The sequence below is a fragment of the Vanessa tameamea genome, chromosome 8 (genome assembly GCF_037043105.1).
Source record: "Vanessa tameamea isolate UH-Manoa-2023 chromosome 8, ilVanTame1 primary haplotype, whole genome shotgun sequence".
Taxonomy (NCBI): Eukaryota; Metazoa; Arthropoda; class Insecta; order Lepidoptera; family Nymphalidae; genus Vanessa; species Vanessa tameamea.
The window spans coordinates 4,194,104-4,218,282 of NC_087316.1; the positions used below are offsets into that span (position 1 = coordinate 4,194,104).

At 32.6% G+C, this 24,179-nt stretch overlaps 3 protein-coding genes and 1 long non-coding RNA gene across 5 annotated transcripts in view; 1 reads left to right on the top strand and 3 right to left on the bottom strand.

The window, feature by feature from the left end:
• LOC113399837 (adenosine receptor A3) overlaps positions 1–13,574 on the bottom strand; it is a 75,465-nt gene extending 61,891 nt beyond the window's left edge. Inside the window, exon 1 of the mRNA XM_026639089.2 lies at positions 12,808–13,574. Coding sequence (XP_026494874.2) covers positions 12,808–13,231 — 424 coding nt within the window. The 5' untranslated portion in view covers positions 13,232–13,574. The remainder of the gene's footprint in view (positions 1–12,807) is intronic.
• Positions 1–23,615, bottom strand: part of LOC135193389 (uncharacterized) — a 312,018-nt gene extending 288,403 nt beyond the window's left edge. Inside the window, exons 1-2 of one of the 2 annotated variants that reach the window (XR_010309208.1) lie at positions 23,533–23,615; positions 22,969–23,391 (exon numbers count right to left, since the gene is read on the bottom strand). This is a non-coding gene — a long non-coding RNA (uncharacterized LOC135193389). Of the gene's footprint in view, positions 1–22,866; positions 23,392–23,532 lie in introns of those variants that run through there. The other variant, XR_010309207.1, reaches the window with a different exon arrangement.
• LOC113400109 (elongation factor Tu) overlaps positions 1–24,179 on the top strand; it is a 184,342-nt gene that overhangs the window by 145,296 nt on the left and 14,867 nt on the right. The gene's annotated exons all lie outside the window — the stretch shown is intronic.
• Positions 16,656–18,496, bottom strand: Slim (scruin like at the midline). The gene is made up of 3 exons (XM_026639091.2): positions 18,007–18,496; positions 17,580–17,791; positions 16,656–17,342 (listed from the first exon to the last, which is right to left on the bottom strand). Exons 1-3 carry the CDS (start codon positions 18,331–18,333, stop codon positions 16,682–16,684), a joined length of 1,200 nt encoding a protein of 399 aa, XP_026494876.1. The 5' UTR covers positions 18,334–18,496; the 3' UTR covers positions 16,656–16,681.

Sequence of the window (24,179 nt, forward strand, 5' to 3'; positions counted from 1 at the left end):
TCAGTCCCCGCATACTAACTTTAATGACAGGAATCCTAGGTTTACCTTTTGGGTTCGGTAATGATTATCTATCTATAGGTATTGTATATATATGCATTGGTTTTCTACCCAGATAAATGCTGCGTACTGGTTACAAAGTAATTATTATAAAATCATTTTTCTATATACAGTGCAAATCATTTGCGTTATTTAGTCGTTAGTTTAAAAAAAAAAAAAAACAAAAAATTTTATTCTTAACGTACTTGTCTTAATCACTTACATATGTTCTTCCCCTGTCCTATCTTTATGCTTTGTTGGAGAGTTCTTCTCTTTAAGATAATAAAGATTGAAGTAGTGTCAATAGCGAAAAAATATCCTTATTTGATCCTAGTATCCTCGTATATTTGGTGTGAACTATTAACGTAATCAAATTTGTAATTTGTCCCTTTGCAAAGGCATCACACGAACAAGTCAGATGACACATAGAACATATACATAAATAGACATACATACAAATGTAAAAAAGAAAATTTACTTTTAGATATATTATAAAAACATCCTGCTCAGTTAAATCAGTAAACTTCTCAAGAATAAAGGACAAATTAATTTTATAATTACCCTTCGTAGCTTATGACCTTACGTCTAATATCGTAGAAATGCAAGGACGATTAAACATTTGCGCACTGCTAAATAAAAGGAATCTAATGTTGACACAGAAGAACGGTCAATATCTCGAGCCCAATTTCATAGTATCAAGTCGCAAGCCATGACAATGCACGCCTCCACAAACGCAAACTTCCTGCGAGCTATCGAGATGAACTATTTCCTGAGCATTGTGGCCAGACGAGCCCGCGGTCCTTGAGCTGTGTTGAAACATAATTATGTACGTGTAGGCATCACTATGACGTATGCATCTTCATATCAATGATAATAATTTGTGATCGTATACGTATCCTACCAAGAGAACTATTTATTCACAATTTTCAATAGAAACAACCCAAACCGACAAAGTATCTGCTAATTTTTTAAAATGGCTGACTATTGAAGGTTAATATTGGTACTTACTGCATTTAACAATTAATTACAAAGATTTTTGGAATAATTAATCAATCGAACAGAATACATTTATTAATTATATCAAAAAATAAAATAGGGAAGCGATGAAATAAAAAAAAACGATTTATATTTGTTATACTAAGTATGTAAGCTAGTAATTAATAAACAAAACGTACATATATAATTTCTTCGATTACTCACGATGATTACTCGATGATAAATTAATAAAATATATTATCAAAAATTTGTGGCATTTACTGCCGAACACAATCCCTTGTTTAATGAATAAATTGGAGACAACAGAGTTGGTGGTCGACGAAGCAGTGCCTATATGACAAATTAACGCAAAATCGTCGAAGATTCATTCTTGCCATTCGATACAGTGCGAGAGAACTCCAGATAGTCCATTCCGCGACTTGGATATCATCGATATAAATTCCCAGTAAACTAAAGAATTCAAGCCCAATAAAACTATAGAAAGCTCTGCATATTATACGTTGTTCGGGCTTTAGAGCATTTTTCAGCCGAACAATGTTGGAAAAAAATAAATGTAATCGAATATCCGTTAAAATAAAATAAATTCGCTTAGAAAGGTTGTTTTATTTTATGCAGGCGTTGCACTGCTTGACCTAGTGTTATATTATAATAAAACCTCGGAAACACGCTGCCTCTTCTGATATAAGTTTCATGTGTATTGGTTTTTAGTTATCCCATTTAGGCAATGCAAAAACTTGCCTTCTTCTCATTGCTTGGTATGAACGATTTTTAGAAACTAAACAAGAAGTTTTTATGCTTTTATTACTCAGGTAAATTTATATAAATATTTATTTGAACATTTTCATACCAGTATCATTCTTACGCACAAACTTATTTACTAAAGGTAGGTACATATATGCTATTCGTTATTCCTTTAAAAAATAACCTATTCGATTATATTGATCATAAATGTATGTCATATCATTGAAATAAATGGTATCAACATACAATAATACAGGCCTATTTAACAAAGAAACACATATTTCCAAGACCAAATCTGGCCATACGTCTTTTGGGCACGTTTGCTATTATTTTAGGCTGCGTATCGCTACAAATATCTTCCAAGAACTCTGGTAAATTCTCGCGATATTTTACTTAATATATAATATTGTAATTTGTCGTAGATTTTGGTATAGACATTTTCACAGAATTTGTAGAAATATTAATTATATAAACAAGTTTTTTAAAACCAAATCGAAAATTAGGTACTCGGTTACATTGCCGGTAATTACATTTAGTTTGTTGTTTATCAAGCGATAAAACATTAAAAAACCATCTTTACGTAAAGTAATTTGTTAATGAAAACTTAAACACAGATACCGAGTTAAAACGTGTTTTAGAAATAAAATCTTAAACAATTAATACTAATGATATTAATGCGAAAGTAACTCTGTCTGTTTTAAGTCCTGGGGAAAAACATATGGTACTTTTTTAATGTTTTTATTTCACCTCTAGAGGGGGTAAAATAGGGAATGGCAGTTTGTGTGCGGTAATGTTTAATTATTTCGCGCAGGTGAAGCCGCAGCAGGTTCAGCTAGTTCTATATAAAGGATGACAAAAGCAACGTAACCTAAATTAATGATGTCTTCTTGAGTGAATTTGATCCACGGAGATCAATCTCAATCAAATACAAGCCAATTGAGAAGAAGATTTTATTTATTAGGCGTATAAGCAAATACTGGTGCCTCTATTCACTTACTTTCATACTCTGATGGAGCGACAATACGATACGACCGCACAGAGATCAGGTGCAAAGCAAGCAAGGAAAAATCCATTAACATTTATAAGCCCTTATCCGGAATTAAAAACCTTGGGATCTGTAGCCATTTTAGCTGGAGTCTAAACCAAAGAAGAACAACCTTGATTAAACGGTTGTCGGCGAATGAACAATAAAACAAATTTCTGCCATATGTGGCACAATAACATAACCTTAAAATAAACATATTAATGATGTGAATAAAAAGTCTACGGAAATGTGACGTGTTTTTAAAATATTTCATAAGTAAAATAATACAAGACTAACACGTGTAAGTATTTAAAAAAAAGTGATCAAAATAAAAATAACGATTTCGTGTAAATGCAGCACGACAGCAAATCTATACCCGAGTTTCACGCGAACAATCTATCACAACGATTTGATGAACTTTATTGACAGCGACGATCAATCTAAACAACGAAAAAAATTAATCACCTTTATCATAACAATATACGTGAAAAGTTTTTATTATATTTCAAATCGAAACCTAGCGGAATAAGAATGGCAATATCGTTAAGGCAAAGTTTTATTGTTGAAAGATCTCGAGCGATGCGAAGCCATATTTATAATCTATCTATAACAATATAATTTTACTATAATATACTTGTCGTGGAAACGAACAAACCTTGCAATGTATAGGAAGAAAATCGAATTGTTCGTATACATTGCTATTTATATTATTATTAACAAAACCCAGTAGACTATTCGTGTATATATATTTACATGTATATGAAAATGGATGAGCCATATTTGGTGATACATGAGGCGTCCAATGGTAGTTTAGTTTTATGTTAATAAAATCCGTCGTGAATACCATAGATTATTATTCAAACTCAAAATTCAAGTTTCACTAGTACTGTCATAAGTCATAAGCTAATATTAATGGCCCGGAGGAACACATATTAGAATAAATAAATAAAAATCTATTACACTATTAAATTACAATATTTATGACATTATTTTTAGGTATCTGATTAAACACACATTTTCCTGACTAATTGAATTTAATTGGTGGATCCTTCAACTGAGATAATGACGGCATCACCATTTCCTTTTAAATGTTGGAAGGCATTATCCGTTGACGTTTGTACTCTTTATGTCTGAGGGGCCAGCAATGTATTCGCTTTGCACTTTATTTCCTTTTTATTTTCGACGCAGACGTAGAAACTTTGTCTCTCTTTTGCTCCCCTGTGAATGAATCAAAACTAGACTCCGGATAATGTATGTTACATTATCCGGAGTTAACGGGCAGTTAGTGAAAGCTTCGGGACGGAAAAAACTAATCGGTTATATTGGGCTGACCCAGAACCTCTTGATCAAATTAGCTACAAACATTATCAATTGTTTATAACTGTTTGTTTGTTATTTTAATTTATTACTAATATTTTTAATATTCAAATATTTTTATAGAAGTAACTAATTATAATTTCTTTATTGATTAAATGTGTGCGTAAAAGTATTCATAACCGATATTTGATCTGGTAGATAAAGAATATACGAATGGAGGTCTTAAAGTGGAGTGGTATTTTTATAACCTGTAAATTATATTTTAAATTAAAACGTAGTCAATTTGTCTACGTCTAAATCTTACTGTCTTTGTTTAGTTCGAGTTCGGGTATCTATTACATTTGACATTACGTCAAAATGTATAAGTAGAAACTATGCCTGGGAATTTTGTTGCAATAATTGAAATAAAATGTCAACATGTTCATGTTATTTAAGTATATATTGTACATGGATTGAAGACAAGACTCAGTTCTGTGGTTTTTGCGGTTTAAAATAATACTTACCGCTACTTTAATAATATTAGATATATATTCGGATTTACCACAGAATATTTATGACGGTTCTACAACAGAATCCCAGAAATCGACCGTAATGCCTCTGCCAAATTTAATAAAAATGTTAAAGAGCGCTTGTGTGCGAAAGGATATGCAATAATGAGTTCATGGTAGATATCACACCTTGGGAATGAAACGATCGCCTCCTGGATATTTCTTTCATAATTTAATTGAATCGACAAAAAAAAGACCTGCCAAATTAATTTTGCCAGTTCTTCTGAAGTCAGGGTATTTTCTTTTCAGAATCGGTGGTAGTGTTTAATTAAGTGTAATGCTTCTATATTGAATAAAGGAATTTGATTTGATGACATTATTTTTTAGGCTGATGCATTTCCTGTAAATATAAACTTCGTACAGCAGATGAGAGGCTGTCACAATTTAATAATAATGACGAATCGGTTTCAGTAAATAGATTTTTTTTTTTTATTAAAAATATCTGATGAGAAAAGGATACAATTTCTATCTATAGCTATTAAAAAAAACGTCTAAGAGGTCTACAAGACTTAAATGATATTAACGACTGGTTTTCCACGGCCTGCGTTTTCAAGGACAGCCTCCGTTTGACTAACACCATGAACTGACAAAATTACAAAATTACGACTCTATAAATGACAAGCTCATCATAAAATAATTACAAGCATTGCCATAACTCGCTCAAATATTCATGGCATGAATTTAATTTTGTAAATTTGATGTTACATAAATCTTTCGATAATCACAGTGAAAGTGATATGATGAATTTATAGCCAGCGGAAGCTGAAGTGATATCATATTTTATTTAAAAAAGACATATATTTTGCTGATGTTCAAAATTTTAGACGACTGCAGATACTTCGTTGCAAATACACAATAATATATACATATATCTGGTAAATTATAACGTACTAGCGAAATTAAGTCAAATATTACTGGCAACCTCGCCTCGCCTTATTGCATCCACTGGTGACAGGAGGGCTGGTTCGTTTTTAGCCCAGAGGATCGGAATTGCGATTCACCGGGGTGGTCACAAATGCTGCTAGCATTCGTGCCACCATTCGACGCGGTCAAGATTTATACAGAAACTATTTTAAATTCATTTTTGTATATATAAATATAATGTGTTTTTTAGGGTTCCGTAGCCAAATGGCAAAAAACGGAAGCCATATAGATTCGTCATATCTGTCTGTCTGTCCGTCCGTATGTCACAGCCACTTTTTCCGAAAATATAAGAACTATACTGTTGAAACTTGGTAAGTAGATGTATTATGTGAACCGCATTAAGATTTACACACAAAAATAGAAAAAAAGCAATGAATTTTGGGGGTTCCCCATACTTAGAACTGAATCTCAAAAAATTTTTTTATCTTCAAACTCATTCGTGTGAGGTATCTATGGATAGGCCATCAAAAATGACATCGAGGACTCTAACATAATTTTTTTCTAAACTGATTAGTTTTCGCGTCACTTCCAAAGTCGTAAAATGTTTTATTTTTTATTTACATTCTTTCCTATTCCCATTGGAATAGAGTATACATTACCATGTAAACTTCCACCCAAAATTAGTTTGAACGAGATCTAGTAAGTATTTTTTTTTAATTTCATAAATCGTAAACCGCAATTTACCTTTCATTCAATCAACTGAAATTTAAAAAAAAGACATTTGATTTCATAAAACTAAAACCTTGTTACTTGCTGCTACGAAACCCTTCATTCGCGAGTCCGACTCGCACTTGGCCGCTTTTATTTTTTCATTATTCGTCAATCATATGAAAACTACTGATCGTATCGGTATGAGACTGACCAATCGACGCGAAAGATGACGAAAGACGTCCGTAGATCGTTTTACGATATTATTTTTTGAATTCCGTTCTTGTGTATCCTCCCTCCTTTTTATTTAATGTCCAACCAAGCGGGCGGGTAACAATTAGTCTAGTAGCTAGTAGTATATTTCACTAGAAGCACAGAATCTATTCGTACACCCTAGTAAAACTCCTATTAGTAAATAGATACCCAACCTTTTCATAATATATTAAATAATAAACCAGCATTTTTACTCAAACAAAATGACTGGATATCAGCATACGCTTCTTCGTTAATATTTTTTTAGTTTAATATCACAGGCCATTAAAATATTATGAACGGAATAATATGACAACGACGTGCTATAAGATATAATACTCAGGTGATATGCACTACACGGGAGCCTTATAAATCCAGCGGTGATACGTTACTTTGACGAACTTGACGATACAGAATGATACTCTCATGTAACAAACAATTTATTACATTAACAGCCTGTAAATATCCCACTACTGGGCTAAGGCCTCCTCTCCCTTTGAGGAGAATGTTAGGAGCATATTCAACCACGCTGCTCCAATGCGGGATGGTGGAATACACATGTAGCAGAATTTCGTTGAAATTAGACACATGCAGATTTCCGCCGAGTACGAGATGAATTATAAACACAAATTAAGCACAAGAAAATTCAGTGGTGCTTGCCTAGGTTTGAACCCGAAATCATCGGTTATGATGTACGCGTTCTAACCGCTGGGCCATAAATAAGCTGAGTATTGCAGTGCATTCACATTTAAAAACAATGCAATATAAATATGAGTTATTATACACCAAAACACAGGGAAAACTGAAATAAAGTTGGTACAAAAAGTGCTCTTATTGCTAAAAAATCCATTTGAAACCATTTGATGGTAAATGTTCTATTGCTCATAGATGTTGGCTTTGTAAGAAATATTAATCTCCAATGCGCCGCCAACCATATGAACTAAGATGTTATGTTAGGCTAACTTAGTCATCACAACAATATAAACTGCCCTGTAGAATATCTGTTGGGTGGATGGTACCTACCCAAACGGCCTTGCCCAAGGCCCTATAACCCAAATATATTTTTTTGTGTAATGTTATACGATACTTTCGCTAATTATTGTGTGAGCACAAGTGTTCGCCAACACGACAAACACGTTTGTCATGTCCCTAATACTTGAAAATGCAATACTGGTACAAATCAATGAGCGAAAAAAAGAAATTACTCCTTTGCAGTGGTATGGCGTCCATTGGGAACTGTACTCGACGATGATTAGCTATGCAAAAATTAGCCTGGTACAAATGGTTGAATTGTTTTATTTAAATTAATGTATTCGCGTCGGTATGGCGGGCTGTAAGTCACACCCGAGAAGTATGGCAACACAACAAATCCACAACAGCGCGATTTTTAAGACAATTTCTGCCTCGCACAACCACTCTGTGGAACCAGCTTTCGCCGGCGGTTTTTCTGAACCGATACGACTTGGGAACCTTCAAGAAAAGAGCGTACTCCTTCCTGAAAGGCCGGCAACGCACCTATAAGCCCCCCGGTGTTGCAGATGTCCATGGGCGGTGGTAGTCACTTTCCATCAGGTGAGCCTACTGCTCGTTTGCCACCTCAAACATAAAAAAAAAAAAAACTTCTTTTTTTTCGCCTATCTTAAAATACATGCATTTTTGTGGAACAAATCGTTCGACACTCGTTATTTATCCGACGCGTTCGATTAACGCGATTGGGCCGCCGGTGCGAGCGCTATGACCATCATTTTCCTTTTTGCCTTTACGTAATCAGACCCCTGAAGAACTGCCATACTGGTACAAATGACCTAGTATTTTGTGTCATCATCTCCCGGTCTATTACGAACAGATAACGCGCATAACTGCATACAAAAATAAAATAAAGATGGAGTAAATAATTATTTATAATTTTGGAAAAAAATAACAAAAATTATTAACTATCATATATTTTCAGTTGTACGTCGGTAGTTATATAATGTTTAAACAGTAAACAGAGCTAAGGGCGCGATATGCAAATTTAACTGTTCTACGAGTACGTCATGCTCCATAAAGGTAGTACGACACAAGGCAGGTACTGAATTTTAAGATAATCACAAGAATAATCTGAAACCATCCTTAAAAAATATTTCAGTGTAGGTAATATGATCTCTATTAATTGTGTTTCATTACAATATTTAAAAGTAATTCATTCATTCATCTCATTACTAAGTTCATTACTAATATTTATAAACCAATTTAGAAATATTCTTTTATTTTATCCGGGATGTTTAGGCAAAGTAGGCAAGCGGTCCTTAACTGTACTAGACTACTAAGTTGCTCTTAGCAGAGTCGGGAAAATTGCGCATATACAAAGCAAGGTATACCTAAGAATTATACACAGATTTACTTGTCTTCGCCTTTATATATCAATATTCATCCATTAATAAGAAGTTGCACAAAAAAAAAATAATAATAAATATTTTAATTAGAAATATAAATTATTACATAAAATTCAGTCGCCGTTTTTACTTATATTTATTATCTATTGAATATCATTTAAAAAATAAAAAATATAATCATTTTATATATTATAAATATATACGTGCCTTGGGTGTATCTATCTTTTAATTAAGTTTTTTTTTTTTTTATTTTAGTTTTAGTTTTCTCGTCGTACATTTGTTGAGGACAACCTCTCTCTCGTATTCAGTCCCTGGGCCTCATGTATTGTGAGGGTGTTGGATCCTCCTCCATTGTCGTATTTGCCTTGGACTGCTTTGTCTGCTTGTGTGTAAGTCAAATACAGAGTCTTAGGCTGAGTTGTGCGAATCGTAACGTCGCTATATGACTTAGATGGACTTTATTACTGTGCTTCTCTCCGTAGACGGCATACATCCATTGAGCATCTGTGTGTGTATAACAGTTCTTCTAATACGGTGGACATGAAATCTGGACGAATATATGTTAACTTAAAGAGAATGTCTCTGTCAATGTATTGTAGTTTATTGACGTTTCCGATGAGTAACTCCTCACAGGCTTTGATAATACGCAATAACATCACGATGGTTCCTAAGTGTTTCGTAACTACCTCTCGACTATAAGACGTTTAGAATGTCTTTGGTCTTGCTCTTTGATACCATTCGCGAGGATCAACGCTAATGTGCGTATTTTCTTCGCCACGTCAACTCCCGCCCGGTTCTTGATTAAATCTTAAGTCTTTCTTCGCCGCCGTTGTGGTGGTGGCTACAATGTCTTCTTTAATATTCATTGACGTGTTTAGCGCGATCAAACAAACAAACTCTTCGGCTTCATAATATTAGTATCTAATTTAAGTAAATTTGAAGAAAGAAAATATGTAGGTACTTATACAAATTTAACATGATAATCCATAGAACGTAATTGCGTCGGTTTCAGTTTATGAAATTGTAATCGTTTTTAAACCAATACATATTGAAACTCTCTTTCATTTACATGAGAATTCTTAATTTTTTTACATATATATTGAGATTTAGATTTGTTAAATAAATGTAAGGAGTTAATACGCATCAATATATCAAACAAAATATGTCACCGCTAAGGAAGATCAGTTGTTATATCTTATCTTGCCCTCCTCCTTTATCCCTCCGTCATGGCTAAATTATGCTTTAATCTACGGTAATATAAAGTTATACGAAGAATGTAATATATTATCATATCTATTGATCAGGAATATCTACTTTACATTTTATGTACGAATAATGTTCTACTTTGGAAAAGAAAAAATATTATTTGATAAAAATAAATATATGTAGATGGAAGAATGTTTAAAACCACTCCTTACTTAATCAACCATTTAATTTTTTTTTTAATTAGGAACTGAAATACTGTATTTTAATTAATGGACCATTGGTCACCTTAAAATTTCTTGTCATTTGTAAAAGTTAAACACTCGGGAACGGTTCTGCACGTCGCGTTTTTCAAGCCACGGGCAGTTGTGATCACCGTAGCATCTTTTGTAGACCGAGGGTGATTTATTTGACAATGCTGAAGAGTAGTAGTTTTCTTGTTCAAGATAATAAAGGAAGAAATAGTGGAGGTAATTACATAATGTGGAATATGTATCTACATATATTACTTCCCACAGCCACATGTTTATCATGTAATAATACCGGAGCCAAGAAAATAAATGAAAATGTATTACATTTTGTTGTTACAACATAGAATAAAATAAATTAAAAAAAATATCATTTAAAAAAAGGAAAAGTAAAAAATTATATATAATATTAATTAATAATCTAAATATTAAAAAAATAGAAAACCACGTTATATATACCTACAAATTAAATACACGTAACAAATAACTTCAGTGACCGCGATACAAACGTAAGATACGTCATGAAAATGTATGTAAGTATAATTATTATAGTATATAATTTTACATTAACATAATCACGCCTTTGAAAAAAATCTATGACCATTATTTCGTGACAAATACAACCAAATAATTTTGGTTCCTAGACTATTTCTATCGCCAGTCGCATAGGCGGTTTTGACGCTTGTCCAATTCGAGCGGCAAAAATTGCAGTATGGCCCGCCGGTCGCTAATGCCCGTTGCAGGCTTGGTATATTTCCATATATATTAATCTACCATATATATGAATTTCCCATGGTCAGTCAGCGAATCACCTAGGTCTTGAGTCCCAAATGGACCACCTGATAGTGAATATTCAACTCCGCCCATAGTCATTGCCACCGTTAAATATTAACCATCCCTTACATCGCCAATGCGCCATTAACTTATGGAAATAACATTTATACCTCTTGGGCCTGTAGCTGTACACTGATTCACTCAGCATTGAAACCGAAATTCAAAAACACCTATAATGTAATTGCTGTTTGGCGGTAGAAAAATTAATAACCGTAGTGTAAGGTACCCAAGCCAGCTTTAACACAGCCCTACCTTCATTTCACATCTGGGATACACATGTAATTATTAAAAATTTGAAGTACGGTGATTTAATTTCAATTTTCGATCATTAATTGCTGGATTTATTTAAAGGTTAATTATTCATTTATCTTTCCTTGTTTAAATAATATTTGATTTAAATCTTAATTTAAATTATTCAGATAATTTTACTACTTTATTATATTTCAAATTAATTTTGTACAAGTGTAAAAAAAGAGTTGGATTAGTATAGATAGGTATAAATAGATAATACCGTGCGCAACTGTTAAAATATATATATTTTATATCTATGTCTGTATATAATATATATAACTTACATAATATATATATTAATTTTCCCTAAATTCAATTCATTCTTTTGCCATATTTTTTCCGCGTGAAATTACTAATCACTTAATCGTGATTAATTTTATGATTTTCTATTTTTAGCTTTTAAACTTTCTTTTTGTTAATGAGACATGCAAATATATGTTATTAATTAATATTGTAAAATATGTATATACAAAATGAAAAATAGCAACTACAAAGTCGTTCAAGTCTAAAAATCTGGAGTTCAAATAACAATTTTACCTTGATTTTATTTTTTAATTGGTGTGTACTGTGCTACTTGTGTATACGTCTAATAATTTATGTCACGTAAGATGAAGTTACATGATGGGGTATGATCGCCTGAAATTTTTTAAAGGTTTAACAGAGGTCACTTAGGAGACTATAATAAATAAATTAAAGACAGCATATTACACAAATGATCTACAATATATTGTAGATTGTCTTTATATATAATACCTAGCCTGTGTGAAATGTTATCTATCTCATTATTTTAATTATTTCACGAAACTGAAAGTTAGGGTTGAGTATTTTACGTGCACTTACGTATTTTGTAAACTGATAAAGTCGAGAAAAAATTGATACATCTGATCCTTTTGAATAGATCACGTAACGTCATACACCTACAGTACTACACCAATCATAAATAATTGTACGATCCCATCAAATTTGCTCTTATATTACCGAAACTAACTAATAGATTTTCTCACGAAATGATTACCAATAAACAACACATAGGTACCTAATTTCATGCACAACTAAAACTAAATCCATACATAAATTATTATCGTTATAAAATAAACGGCGATTTCTACTGCTTCTAATGCTTGCATTAAGAAACTTAAATAAACTGACTGTCAATTGAATAGAAAAATTAATGTGTTAATGGGATACAATTAATCGTTCTGGAACTATTATTATAACGATTACCAATCGCGTAAGGAAATGATGTCTATTGTGTGCGCGTAACGTTAGCAATAAACGATAACTACTGAATGACCTCTGATTAAAAGTAACCATAGGCTAATAAGATTAATAGTAAAAAAAATAAGAACAATAAATGATTAAATACTTACGAATAGCAGTTTTGGTACGGACGTTCCGCGAATAGCACATGGGATGAAGAATCGCCCAGTAGCGGTCTACAGACACTGCCACAAGGCAGAAGATGCTAATCGTGCAAAGCATCACCAGCAGCGATGTCGTGAACAAACAGGCGTAAAGGTTTCTTGGTAGACCAACTGAAGCCAATATCGCGAATGGAATACCTAATAGTCCGACAAGCAAATCCGCGATAGCTAATGACACTATGTAGTAATTTGTACGACGTCGAAGTCTTCTGTCGCGACGGAACACATGTATCACCATGGAATTGCCTACAACAGCCACTAAAGCCACTAAGATTTCCAGAGACGTGTATGTAGCGTGTAATTCAGGCGTAGGTGAACGGTGCGGCGCTGGGTCTACGGCGGCTGTCGCCGTCACAATTTCCTCGTCCATTCCGAACAACTTTGTTATAAATTACACCACTATCAAACGTAACCTTTACGTTACCGAAATATTTCCAAAAAAATTGGCACTGTCATAATTAAGTTTAAATTTACTTATTTGATGAATATTTAGACAAGTAATGATTTAGAGATAAGAACATTTTTTAGGTTTTTTTTAAACAAAGGAATTGATTATTTCTTAAAGTTCTTTAATATCCATTTCTTGAAATTTATGTTATTAAATAAGTATCGCGAGTATTATCAGTTATCGTATGAGATTGCGACCGCGAGACCGCGAAGGTCCGGCTTGTCCCGCCCGCGCGGCGTGTTTCCCACCACTGCGGGCGCGAATTGGCGCGAAACCGCACCGACTGGGACACACGCCCTACGCCGACGCTCACTTGTTGCGGGTACGAACTACGCTTACCCTTGACAACGAAACACGTATGGGCTAATCTTACTAGACATGTACATCAAAAATATCTAAATAGTAATATATGCAACAGGTGTTCTGGTGTTCCTACTTTATTTTCTATTTTCGAAATTTCGGTTTGAACTACTTGTACTAAAACTCAATCGAAAAAAGGGTAGGTATAAGCTCCGAAATAATCCATACCTCTAACTAAATTACAATTTTCAATAGATACAAATTTATTTTATCTCGCCGTTGACGGATATGATAGCTAAAATTCACGCACATATCACATTCAAGACAAAACTCCAATAAACACCTATATATATATATATTTTTTAATATTTTGGACTTTCATTATAACAAATATTGTTCCTTGAATAATACGTGGGTAAAAATTTAAATCCAATGAAAGCCGATACAAGATAGGCGGCCATTAGAACTCCATATGTTCTATTCCAACCATAAGAGGAGAAAAGCCAAATAAACAATATTTGACAGCATATTGATATGAGCGATATCATTAGTCGAGAACTTGATTAATCTATGGTATTCACTATGGATTTGCGAAAAAATGGCGTTTTGAATGTCGATGTAACTGTTATCGGAATTTTGGAAGTAAAATTACAGTGGAAATAAGAAGTTAAGTGTAATAGTATTTAATTTTATATAAAGATATATTAATCAAAACTCTTAGTAGTGCACAATATAGCTGCATTATTAGAAAAATCGTATGAAATAGATAAATCTAAGGTTTGTTTATCTTTATTCCTACTTCCACTGGAATAATTATAGTTTATTCCAACCATTAGCGGACAAAACCAAATAAACCTAATTTGAGTTGGTCGAGAGCTTGAAAAATCAGATATATACAATATCTATTTGCGAAAAAATGGCGTTTGGAACGTCGAAGCTGATATCGGAACTTAACGAGTAAAATTAAAGTTAAAGTGGACATAAGTATTTAAGTGGAATTGCGTAATATTATAAATAAAGTTATATTAATCAAGAACTCTTAGTAACGCAAAATATAGCTGAGCTATTAGCAAATCGCATGGAAGAGGTAAATCTGAGGTTTGTTTATCTTTATTCCTTCTTCAAATGGCTATAAATATAACTACTAAAATTGTTTTAAACTATATTAGTATCTTGGCTATGTATGAGTAGGGCCTATGTCGAAGGACTATGTAATAATAATTAGTATATAGTGTTATTAAGCGACGGGAGGTAATAGAGCCGAATTCTGTCTGTCTGAATATACGTTTAGGAAAATTTAGATTTTGAAGCACTATCTAATTTTATTAAATATATTCTGTTTCTCAAAATACCTATGGAACTTAAAAATAGATAACACATATATACAAAAATATTTATATAGACCAAAATATATAAAATAAAAGCTATAGGCCAGTACTACAGTAGTGGACTACAACTTTTATGTGTTTAATTTTTCTTAGATCCAAAATTATAACAATAAACGTGAAATACGTTAAAAAACCATTTTTCTACTTTTTACTTGAAAATTAAATTTACGGTTATTTAGACCAACATAATACTCGCAATCAGCTTGTCAAAATCACGTCTATACAAAAATTGATCAATCATTTGGGCCTTTCGAACTATACACCCAAAGAGTGTATATTGTATAACCTATTACGAATTTATGCACCGTCATGAAAAATTGCAATTTTTTTTTAATTTATCAAAAGATTAAAATAACTTGCACATACAATCGATATACTATATGTAGATACATATTTTATCATTTCCACATGTGACAATTTTAATATGAATGAGAAACAGTTGTCCACAATGTCGTAGTAGTGAAACTTATTAAATTTAATACGATTTTCTTTTTGATGGCAAGTATACACACTTTCTAATTTAGTCTATAGTTTTTTTTTATTTTCACTGCACCTAGCACTAAATTTATAAGTTTACCATTTTAAATATCAATATAACTTACTTAAAAACTTAGTGTATTAAAATATATAAATAGATTCAATGGACCGTCGACGATCAGGATACAATACAAAAAAGGTAAACTCCAGAAAGCACGAAAACAAACGATTTAGGAAAATACTAATATTTTAAGTAATGAAATCACTATTATATTCAATATTTATAAAACAGGATGAGTGATAAGAGACATCTTTATGAATATTGTTCCGACTGTAATATTAAAGACTTTTAATCTATTGATAAAAACGCCACTGATTTTATTCAATTAGACCAAACAATACTAGACCTTTGAACCTTTGACCAAACAAACCTTCAAATATATTAATGATACCTAAAACTGTTAGTTTTTCATCACTAAATTAAACTACCTATTTAAAAAGTCTGTTTTAATTACAAGCTGTATAGCAATTAAACATTGACATTTGTGTGGGTAGGCCGCCAGTGTAATAATAAAATCGCTCATTTTCTTTATTAAAATATCTTTTATTTACAAATCTAAAATTAAATACAAGTATGTTTTTTAAATTACCTTAAATTACAGCTTTGCAAAAAAAAAGATATATATAAAAAACCTTTAGCTAAGATTTTTTATATGTACCTACTCTGTAATAGTAAAAAAATAATATGCATCAGGACAATAAAAATATAATAAAATTAACATGTAAAAAATAATAACATATTAGCATACGAAAAACATTTTCCTTTGAAAAAAAATCCAAAACACAGTTGTTAGAAAAGTTGTACAGACAAGAGGGAATAAACTGAAAACAAATTTTCTCGTATTGATCACGAAATATTTAATTTTGTAAAAGTTCGAATTTGTATTTGCTTTAGAGGCTGGTCTTTAGTTTGTATAATCTGAGAAAAATATAAACTGTAATTATAGATATTTGCTGGATGTTATCATTATCATAATACATATATAAAACTTGTACTTTTATTTATGTCAATTTCAGCTTGAGATCTAAAACAAAATGTATATAATGTATGTCATAGTAATATATTAACCTTCACTAATGTTGCAAATAAAAAACTGTACATTATTATGCAATATTTTATAAAATAAATTATAAATTTTTCAGTATCTTATTTTAATTGAGGATGTACTCTATCTACAAAATGCAATGGAACACCCACATCTAACAGAGATGACCTATCAACATGGTCAATACTTGGATGAAAACTGAGCAAAGCTTCCCAACATATCTCACTTAACTTTGGTATACATAACCATACTTTATACAGAATATTGTTTCTTCTAGTTTCATTGTCTTTCGGTTCAATACCTCCAAACACATACATACAACCATAGGATGTCACAGTAGATGAATGAAAATACAATTGATGAGGAAGAACAGTCTTTTGCATTAAATGCCATTGCATATCTGACACATTTAACCTCCATATGTCATCAAAAACAGCTTGCCCATCAGTTCCACCAGCTACAAACACTTGAACACCACTTAAAGTATCTATTTGCACTGCACTGTGACATTTTCTACCTAAAGGGACAACAGTATCCATCATTGAGTCATCGGCTTTAGGTACTAATTTAGTCCATGTATTTGTTTCAAGATCATACATAGGAATATCCATCAATTCAAAGGCTAATTCTCCTGTGCCTCCTCCAATAATGTACAATTTGTTTCCTACCCTAACTACTTCATGTCGATACCTTCCCAAAGGTTCACCTTCTTGTCCCGTACCAATGAACACTGGCTCCCAAATCATTGTTCGGAGATCTAACCTACAATGATAAATAGATTATATAAAAAATAACACTATCTTAATAATATAACTCCTTTTGATAATGAAAAAATAAATAGAATTATGATGAGGGTTATTATCAAGTTAACAGATATACTGTCCCTGAAATTCTTGATAGTCTTTCATAGCCAACATTAAGTAGTTTCAAACTCAAAACGCTTAAGTACTTAATGAAAATAAATGTGAAGAAAAAGAAATAAGCTATAATTTTACTCACCTATAAATATCACAATTATATGCAAATCCATTAGTACCACCAACTGTGTAAAAGTGACCATCGTGGCATAATATTGACTGCCCGTACTGGCCTGGAGGCTTTGGTCCTGTGACATCCAAAATCTGAAGCTTAGCATCACCATCACAGGTGCGCCAAGTTATAACATCGTTACTGCATTTAGTTCCAAATGGTGCACCAGTTCCTCCAAAAATCTTAAAAAAACAAAAAATATTCAAATGTCAGTTAAATTTATTTTAAGAAAAGTGTGTTAGAAATTATTTACTTTTATTTTTAAGAAGTCTTCACAAGAAATAGTACAAAAAGTATTATGAAAGCTCAAATCTTAAAAGTTATGATAATATAGTCAAAATAAGGTAGAGTTTACACTATTTTATTATATTGATTTTAAATAGTAAAATATAAACACCATTAAAAACCTTCCATTCATACACATGGCATTTGAAGCCAACTCTTCTGGCATATTCTCAGTTACTTTATGCTGCTTCCATTTCTTAGTACTTATAGAAAAACTCCAAAGCTCTTTGAATAATGGCATAGCAGGTGTCCAAGTAGGATTGTTTCTTTGTATAGTGTTTAAAGGTAAATATGGATTATAGCCTCCAAAGCAGTAAACATTTACGTCGTCACATGCTATCCTATGTCCACTTCTAGGCCGGGGGCTTGCAAATCCCCGATATTTAACCTCTGTAACTTTAAAAGGTTCGAAAATGTAATCTTTTGCCTTCGAACTCATCCCGCTTATAGTTTACCAATAATAGCTAAATCTACGACTATAATTATTATAGTATAACTATATTCTAGTATAACAAACGTTATTACATTTATTAAATTATAAGTTTTATAAAACAAACGCAATGTCGTCAAGTTTGACAGTTTACACAGCTGACATATATGACGGATGATTGTTTTGACGCAGGGTTGCCAGCGGCCAGACGTATTGAATCAGAGGTTATACCAATTCATTTACATAATTTTGAATAATATATACTACATGTTTAAAACCTTTGTTGTATTAATTTTAAATGGATCTTTATTATCCATTGATAAACTTCTATACCCTTACATACAGTGTAAAGTCAGTGCATTACATTACAGATAACCAGCGCTGCGCTCAGAAGAGACTGAAAAACTTATTTTATTTTTTCATACAGGTATTTTTACTTGAGAAAATTATTACCATTAGTAAGGGATAGTTGTATGTATGTATTTGTACATATATTTGTCTACGCATTTCTCCGAATCTATTGGTTGGATTGTGACTGTTTTTTATTAAATCGGTAGGCGGACGAGCAAATAGGCCACCTGATGGTAAGTGGTCACCACCGCCCATAGACAATGGCGTTGTAAGAAATATTAACCATTCCTTACATAACCAATGCGCCACCAACCCTGGGAACTAAGATGTTACGTCCCTTGTGCCTGTAGTTACACTAGCTCACTCACCCTTCAAACCGGAACACAACAATACTGAGTACTGCTGTTTGGCGGTAGAATATCTGATGAGTGGGTTGTACCTACCCAGACGGGTTTGCACAAAGCCCGTGTGGGTAGGTACCACCGTCTAGGTAGGTAGGGTTTAAGTAGCATAATAATATATGTTTTAAATAATTGTTTACTCTTTGATTACCCTTTTGACGACTAATCGTAAGTTACGAATTATGTTAGAATTATTTTTATACTTTGGCGGGCGCAGTCAAGCTTTCTCCTTAATAGTCTATTTCTGGGTGTGTCACTCACAAATATTAAATCTGAAATCGAAGCGGTCGGAGAATTTGGAAAAGAGATAATTTCAGAATATGCTAAAGGCTCGACCTGAAAAAAAGTACTGGGCATAATAACAATTTGGTCATACCAAACATGATATATCCTTGAACAACAAAATTGGCTTACAACCTACCTTCACAATTTGTATCATTTCTGACATCTGTGTATCTGCAATCACATAATTATAAGTTAAAAGTCTTTAACGATAAACGCGATGTAACGAATTATCATATAAGAAAACCTCATTACCTCTGAATTCGATATTATTGGCTTGTTATCTGAACCTAATACAGTTGAGTTTTCGGTCAGTGTTAGTATCTATAATTTAATAAGCTATTTAATGCAGCTCACTTACATTCATATGCATAAATTACCTGAAATTTAGGAACAACTGTTTTAATTAATCGACGTCGATGTAAATTTCCTATAATATCGTCTTTTTAAAATGTACTGAGCAAACCACATAATTCTTTTTAGGTCTGAAAAAGTCCTCCTGCTTTTCTTTCGCTACGATTGAAATACATTGAAATGGATCGCCAGGAAATCTACAAATGAAATATAAAATTTTAAGCTCAACAATTAAGTAATATTAATATATGCAGGTCACAATCACACACCAACATCATAACACAAGCTAAGAAGAGCTTTTGTTACGGGTACTAAGCAACTGAAATATAAGTGATTAATCAGAGTGATTCCAGTGGGCGTGGTGGTGAGTGCAGGCGCTTAATCTTGGTGTCTTTACGCTCAGATTGCCTGACTATCGATATCGTTTAAAACCACATGCCGAATTGACTATCAGACGCTAGATCCCAGTGAATGAGAGAAGTAGAACAAATGGATAAACTCCACCGCACCCGCCGCCGCCCGCACCTGCAGCCGCCTTAATGCAGATGCGCGGCATTCATGTATATTTAACCGCGCGAGTACTCGCACATGCCCACTCTGGTTGAAACCTATTGCGTATATGCTTTTCTTTTTAAATACATATTTATAATACATGGACAACAACCAGACTGAAGGCAAGTACTTGTCAACTAATATTTGTCCTCCGCGGAATCGAACCCACTGCACCCAGCGACATAGTCACACACTAAATAGACCAATGCAGTCTAAAATATTGTGTAAGTTAAATTAAACATGTAAAATGTTTAAAGATGGGCTTTTTTAACATTAGCAGCCTGTAAATTTCCCACTGCTGGGTTAAGGCATCCTCTCCCTTTGAGGAGAAGGTTTGGAGCATATTCCGCCACGTTGCTCCAATGCGGGTTGGTGGAATACACATGTGGCAGAATTTCGTTGAAATTAGACACATGCAGATTTCCTTCACCGCCGACCGAGATGAATTATAAACACGAATTAAACAAATGAAAATTCAGTGGTGCTTGCCTGGGTTTGAACCCAAAATCATCAGTTAAGAGGCACGCGTTCTAACAACTGGGCCATCTCGGCTTAACTGCTTGAAATTATAAATGGACTTTTTCATTAATTTTTTTTCATAGAATTATACATTATATTATGAAAAAAAAACCTTCAATAACAGCTCATTTGCTCAAATGCTTTTTTTCGTTGAAATGCTTTAAAATATTCGTTTAACTACATTTACGGTAATTGGATGACTATACAGATTAATGACTTTCAATTTTCACTGAGACAGGTGTACAACTAAAAAAAAAAAAATTTTTTGATATCATCTACAACAATTTCTATAAAGGAATGAAATGTCCTTCGTACTTTGTAGGATTAGAATTATTTCCATCACAAAAAGGCGGTGCAGCAATAATTTCACATTTAAGACATTACTATAGTTAGATATTATACAACAAAACTCCTTAGAATTTAAACAAATTAACATTTTTATCTCCATTTGAATACCGCGCGAAAATGAACTCAAACAGAAAGCAATTTCACCAATACAGAAAAAACTTATCCTATCATATCCTTATCCTTATTTAATGTGGTAGGTTTATTTTGTCTCCACGAGATTCTAAAAGTAGCATACCAGACAGGTTTGCCTGTACAGTTGAATTTTACAGGTAAACCGGAGCATGTATGTTGTACAACTGTGAAGGTTTCCAAAACTGTTTAGGCAACCGAAAAAATATGAATTTGATATTTTTTGCCCGTGGGTATACCTGTGCAGTTTAACTGTACAGGTAAAACTGAGCGTGTTGGCGGTCGACAGCGCAGGCATCAGTTACACGGCGATTGCGAGAGAGGATAACTTACATCGCTATACTACACAATATAGCGTCTCGTAAGCGGAACCCAATGATAGAGGAGTTTATAGACATATACAAATTTGAATATTGTATTTGGCGCATAAAACTTAAGGAATACCACGATAGAAATAAAGGAGCAGCAGCCTACGAAAAATTGTTAAAAAAAGCTCAAGGAATTGTAGCCAAAGCTTCAAAGCCAAAAGAATTAGCTTGAACTGACAGCTTGTAGTTTTACTGCTACGTGTATGTCCTCTACTCGACTCTACTCAACTCTAGCTGACTAGTGTAACTGTATAGGCAAACTTGTCAAGTATATCCTTAAGAAATAACTATTTAAAAATGAAAACAATTTAAGTTTAAAAAGCAGATAAGTTAGTGGGTAAATTATTAAATTCGACTATATCGAGTATCATATATAACATGGAGACATTTATTTCGTTGTATTTAGATCATGTCTTAGAACTAAACTCGTAGTATTTTAATCGATTCATCGTGTGGATTTCAGGTTTACAATATTTAACCGAATTATGTTGAAACACTTTAATTTCAAGCAAATAACGATAAGTTCTTATATTAAAAAACTTTGTAATATTAAATGCTTGTCGTTTAAATGCCCATCTCAATGTCAATGTCATCTCGTCTGTGTTAATCAACTCTATGGATTCACTGTTCTTAAGCAACCACTTGTCGGCCAACCCATATTGTGGAATATTGGCGCGTGGGTGCATTAAAACTAAAAAAATGTTTTTCATTTAAATAGTTGGATATATCATAATTTATATTAAAGCACAGCATTTACTTACCGAAAGTATGATAATCCGTCAGATACATTTAACTTTCTATGGTTATTTTTACAATTTGTAAACACATTGAGGCATTGTAGCACGTTAGCACGTTGGCGCAATCAAAAGTGAATTACATTGTAATAAGGCCCCACTTTAAAGTGAGGCGTTATTAGCTCTGCCGTTTTTGAGGCTTTAACGAAGTCGGTTGAAGGAAGCTGTTAATACACAACTTCATAAAAAAAATATGATTAGGATAAAAGATTTTTATGGTTTTAATACAGTTTAGTGGGATGACTTTAAGAAACATTCTTCGTTAGAAAGTCAAAACAATTATGAAATTAGTGTATAACTAAATATTTCAGTTAGTTAATCCGTAACTTACGTACATATATACATCAATTACATTTACAAAAAAAACCATTACTAACATGGTTAATTAACAAAGTAGAAAAAATAAACTATTATTTTAAGGTCAAAATAAACAAAAAACTAAACTGTAATTAAATGACTTTATTCTCTTTAACCCAGTCGTACAATGAAATGTGAGAGCAAACTAAGTAACTTTGTATGTTGGGTACTAGCGCGTATTTTATAAACATATATATATATATATATATACCAACAAGCAAGATACGTATAATGCATATTATATGTTATAAACTATTAATATAAAAATGGTGAAAATAAACAAAAATTGTGTGTTTTACCGAAATGTTTTTTAAATTAAAATTGTTTTTTTTTATTTTGTTTTTTTAAAGAGCGAAGTGCAATTTGCTCTGTCTGGTGGAAATAGTTTTAAAGGGCACGATGCATTCCAGTTGCGAAAAGAACCTTTTGTTTGGATTTTTTGTTCTTTTTGCCTGATGGTTTTGATGTAGGGCTGGTAGCCAAAAGCGCGGCTTCTATAGCATCACTTAGTACTAAAGCGCGCGGTCCAGATGATTCATCTTCGTTTGCTGGAGCTGGTGGAGGGGGTGTTACTGTTTTACGCACACGCCAAGTGCCACTAGCACTAGCCATCTGAAGAGAAAAAACATATCCCTTTCAGAATACAGACCTAATTAAGAAGCATCAAACAACAGAGATTTCACGAGAATAAATTCCATTAGAATATATATAGATAACAATAAACATAAAATACCATATTTTTAATGATTTTACCTTAGCAAATGAAAGTCCAGTTGAAGATGAGCTTGTAGAAGGACTAGCCTGTGCCATTTGTGGAGATAACACGGTTTAACCTCTGTAACTTTAAAAGGTTCGAAAATGTAATCTTTTGCCTTCGAACTCATCCCGCTTATAGTTTACCAATAATAGCTAAATCTACGACTATAATTATTATAGTATAACTATATTCTAGTATAACAAACGTTATTACATTTATTAAATTATAAGTTTTATAAAACAAACGCAATGTCGTCAAGTTTGACAGTTTACACAGCTGACATATATGACGGATGATTGTTTTGACGCAGGGTTGCCAGCGGCCAGACGTATTGAATCAGAGGTTATACCAATTCATTTACATAATTTTGAATAATATATACTACATGTTTAAAACCTTTGTTGTATTAATTTTAAATGGATCTTTATTATCCATTGATAAACTTCTATACCCTTACATACAGTGTAAAGTCAGTGCATTACATTACAGATAACCAGCGCTGCGCTCAGAAGAGACTGAAAAACTTATTTTATTTTTTCATACAGGTATTTTTACTTGAGAAAATTATTACCATTAGTAAGGGATAGTTGTATGTATGTATTTGTACATATATTTGTCTACGCATTTCTCCGAATCTATTGGT

Excerpts from the sequence above, each read along its gene's own strand:
- Slim (XM_026639091.2), bottom strand. The coding sequence starts at position 18,333 with ATGAGTTCGAAGGCAAAAGATTACATTTTCGAACCTTTTAAAGTTACA. Across the intron at positions 17,792-18,006 it reads TGAATGGAAGGTTTTTAATG|ATTTTTGGAGGAACTGGTGC; the intron begins GTGTTTATATTT and ends TGTTTTTTTAAG. Across the intron at positions 17,343-17,579 it reads TATAATTGTGATATTTATAG|GTTAGATCTCCGAACAATGA; the intron begins GTGAGTAAAATT and ends TTATCATTGTAG.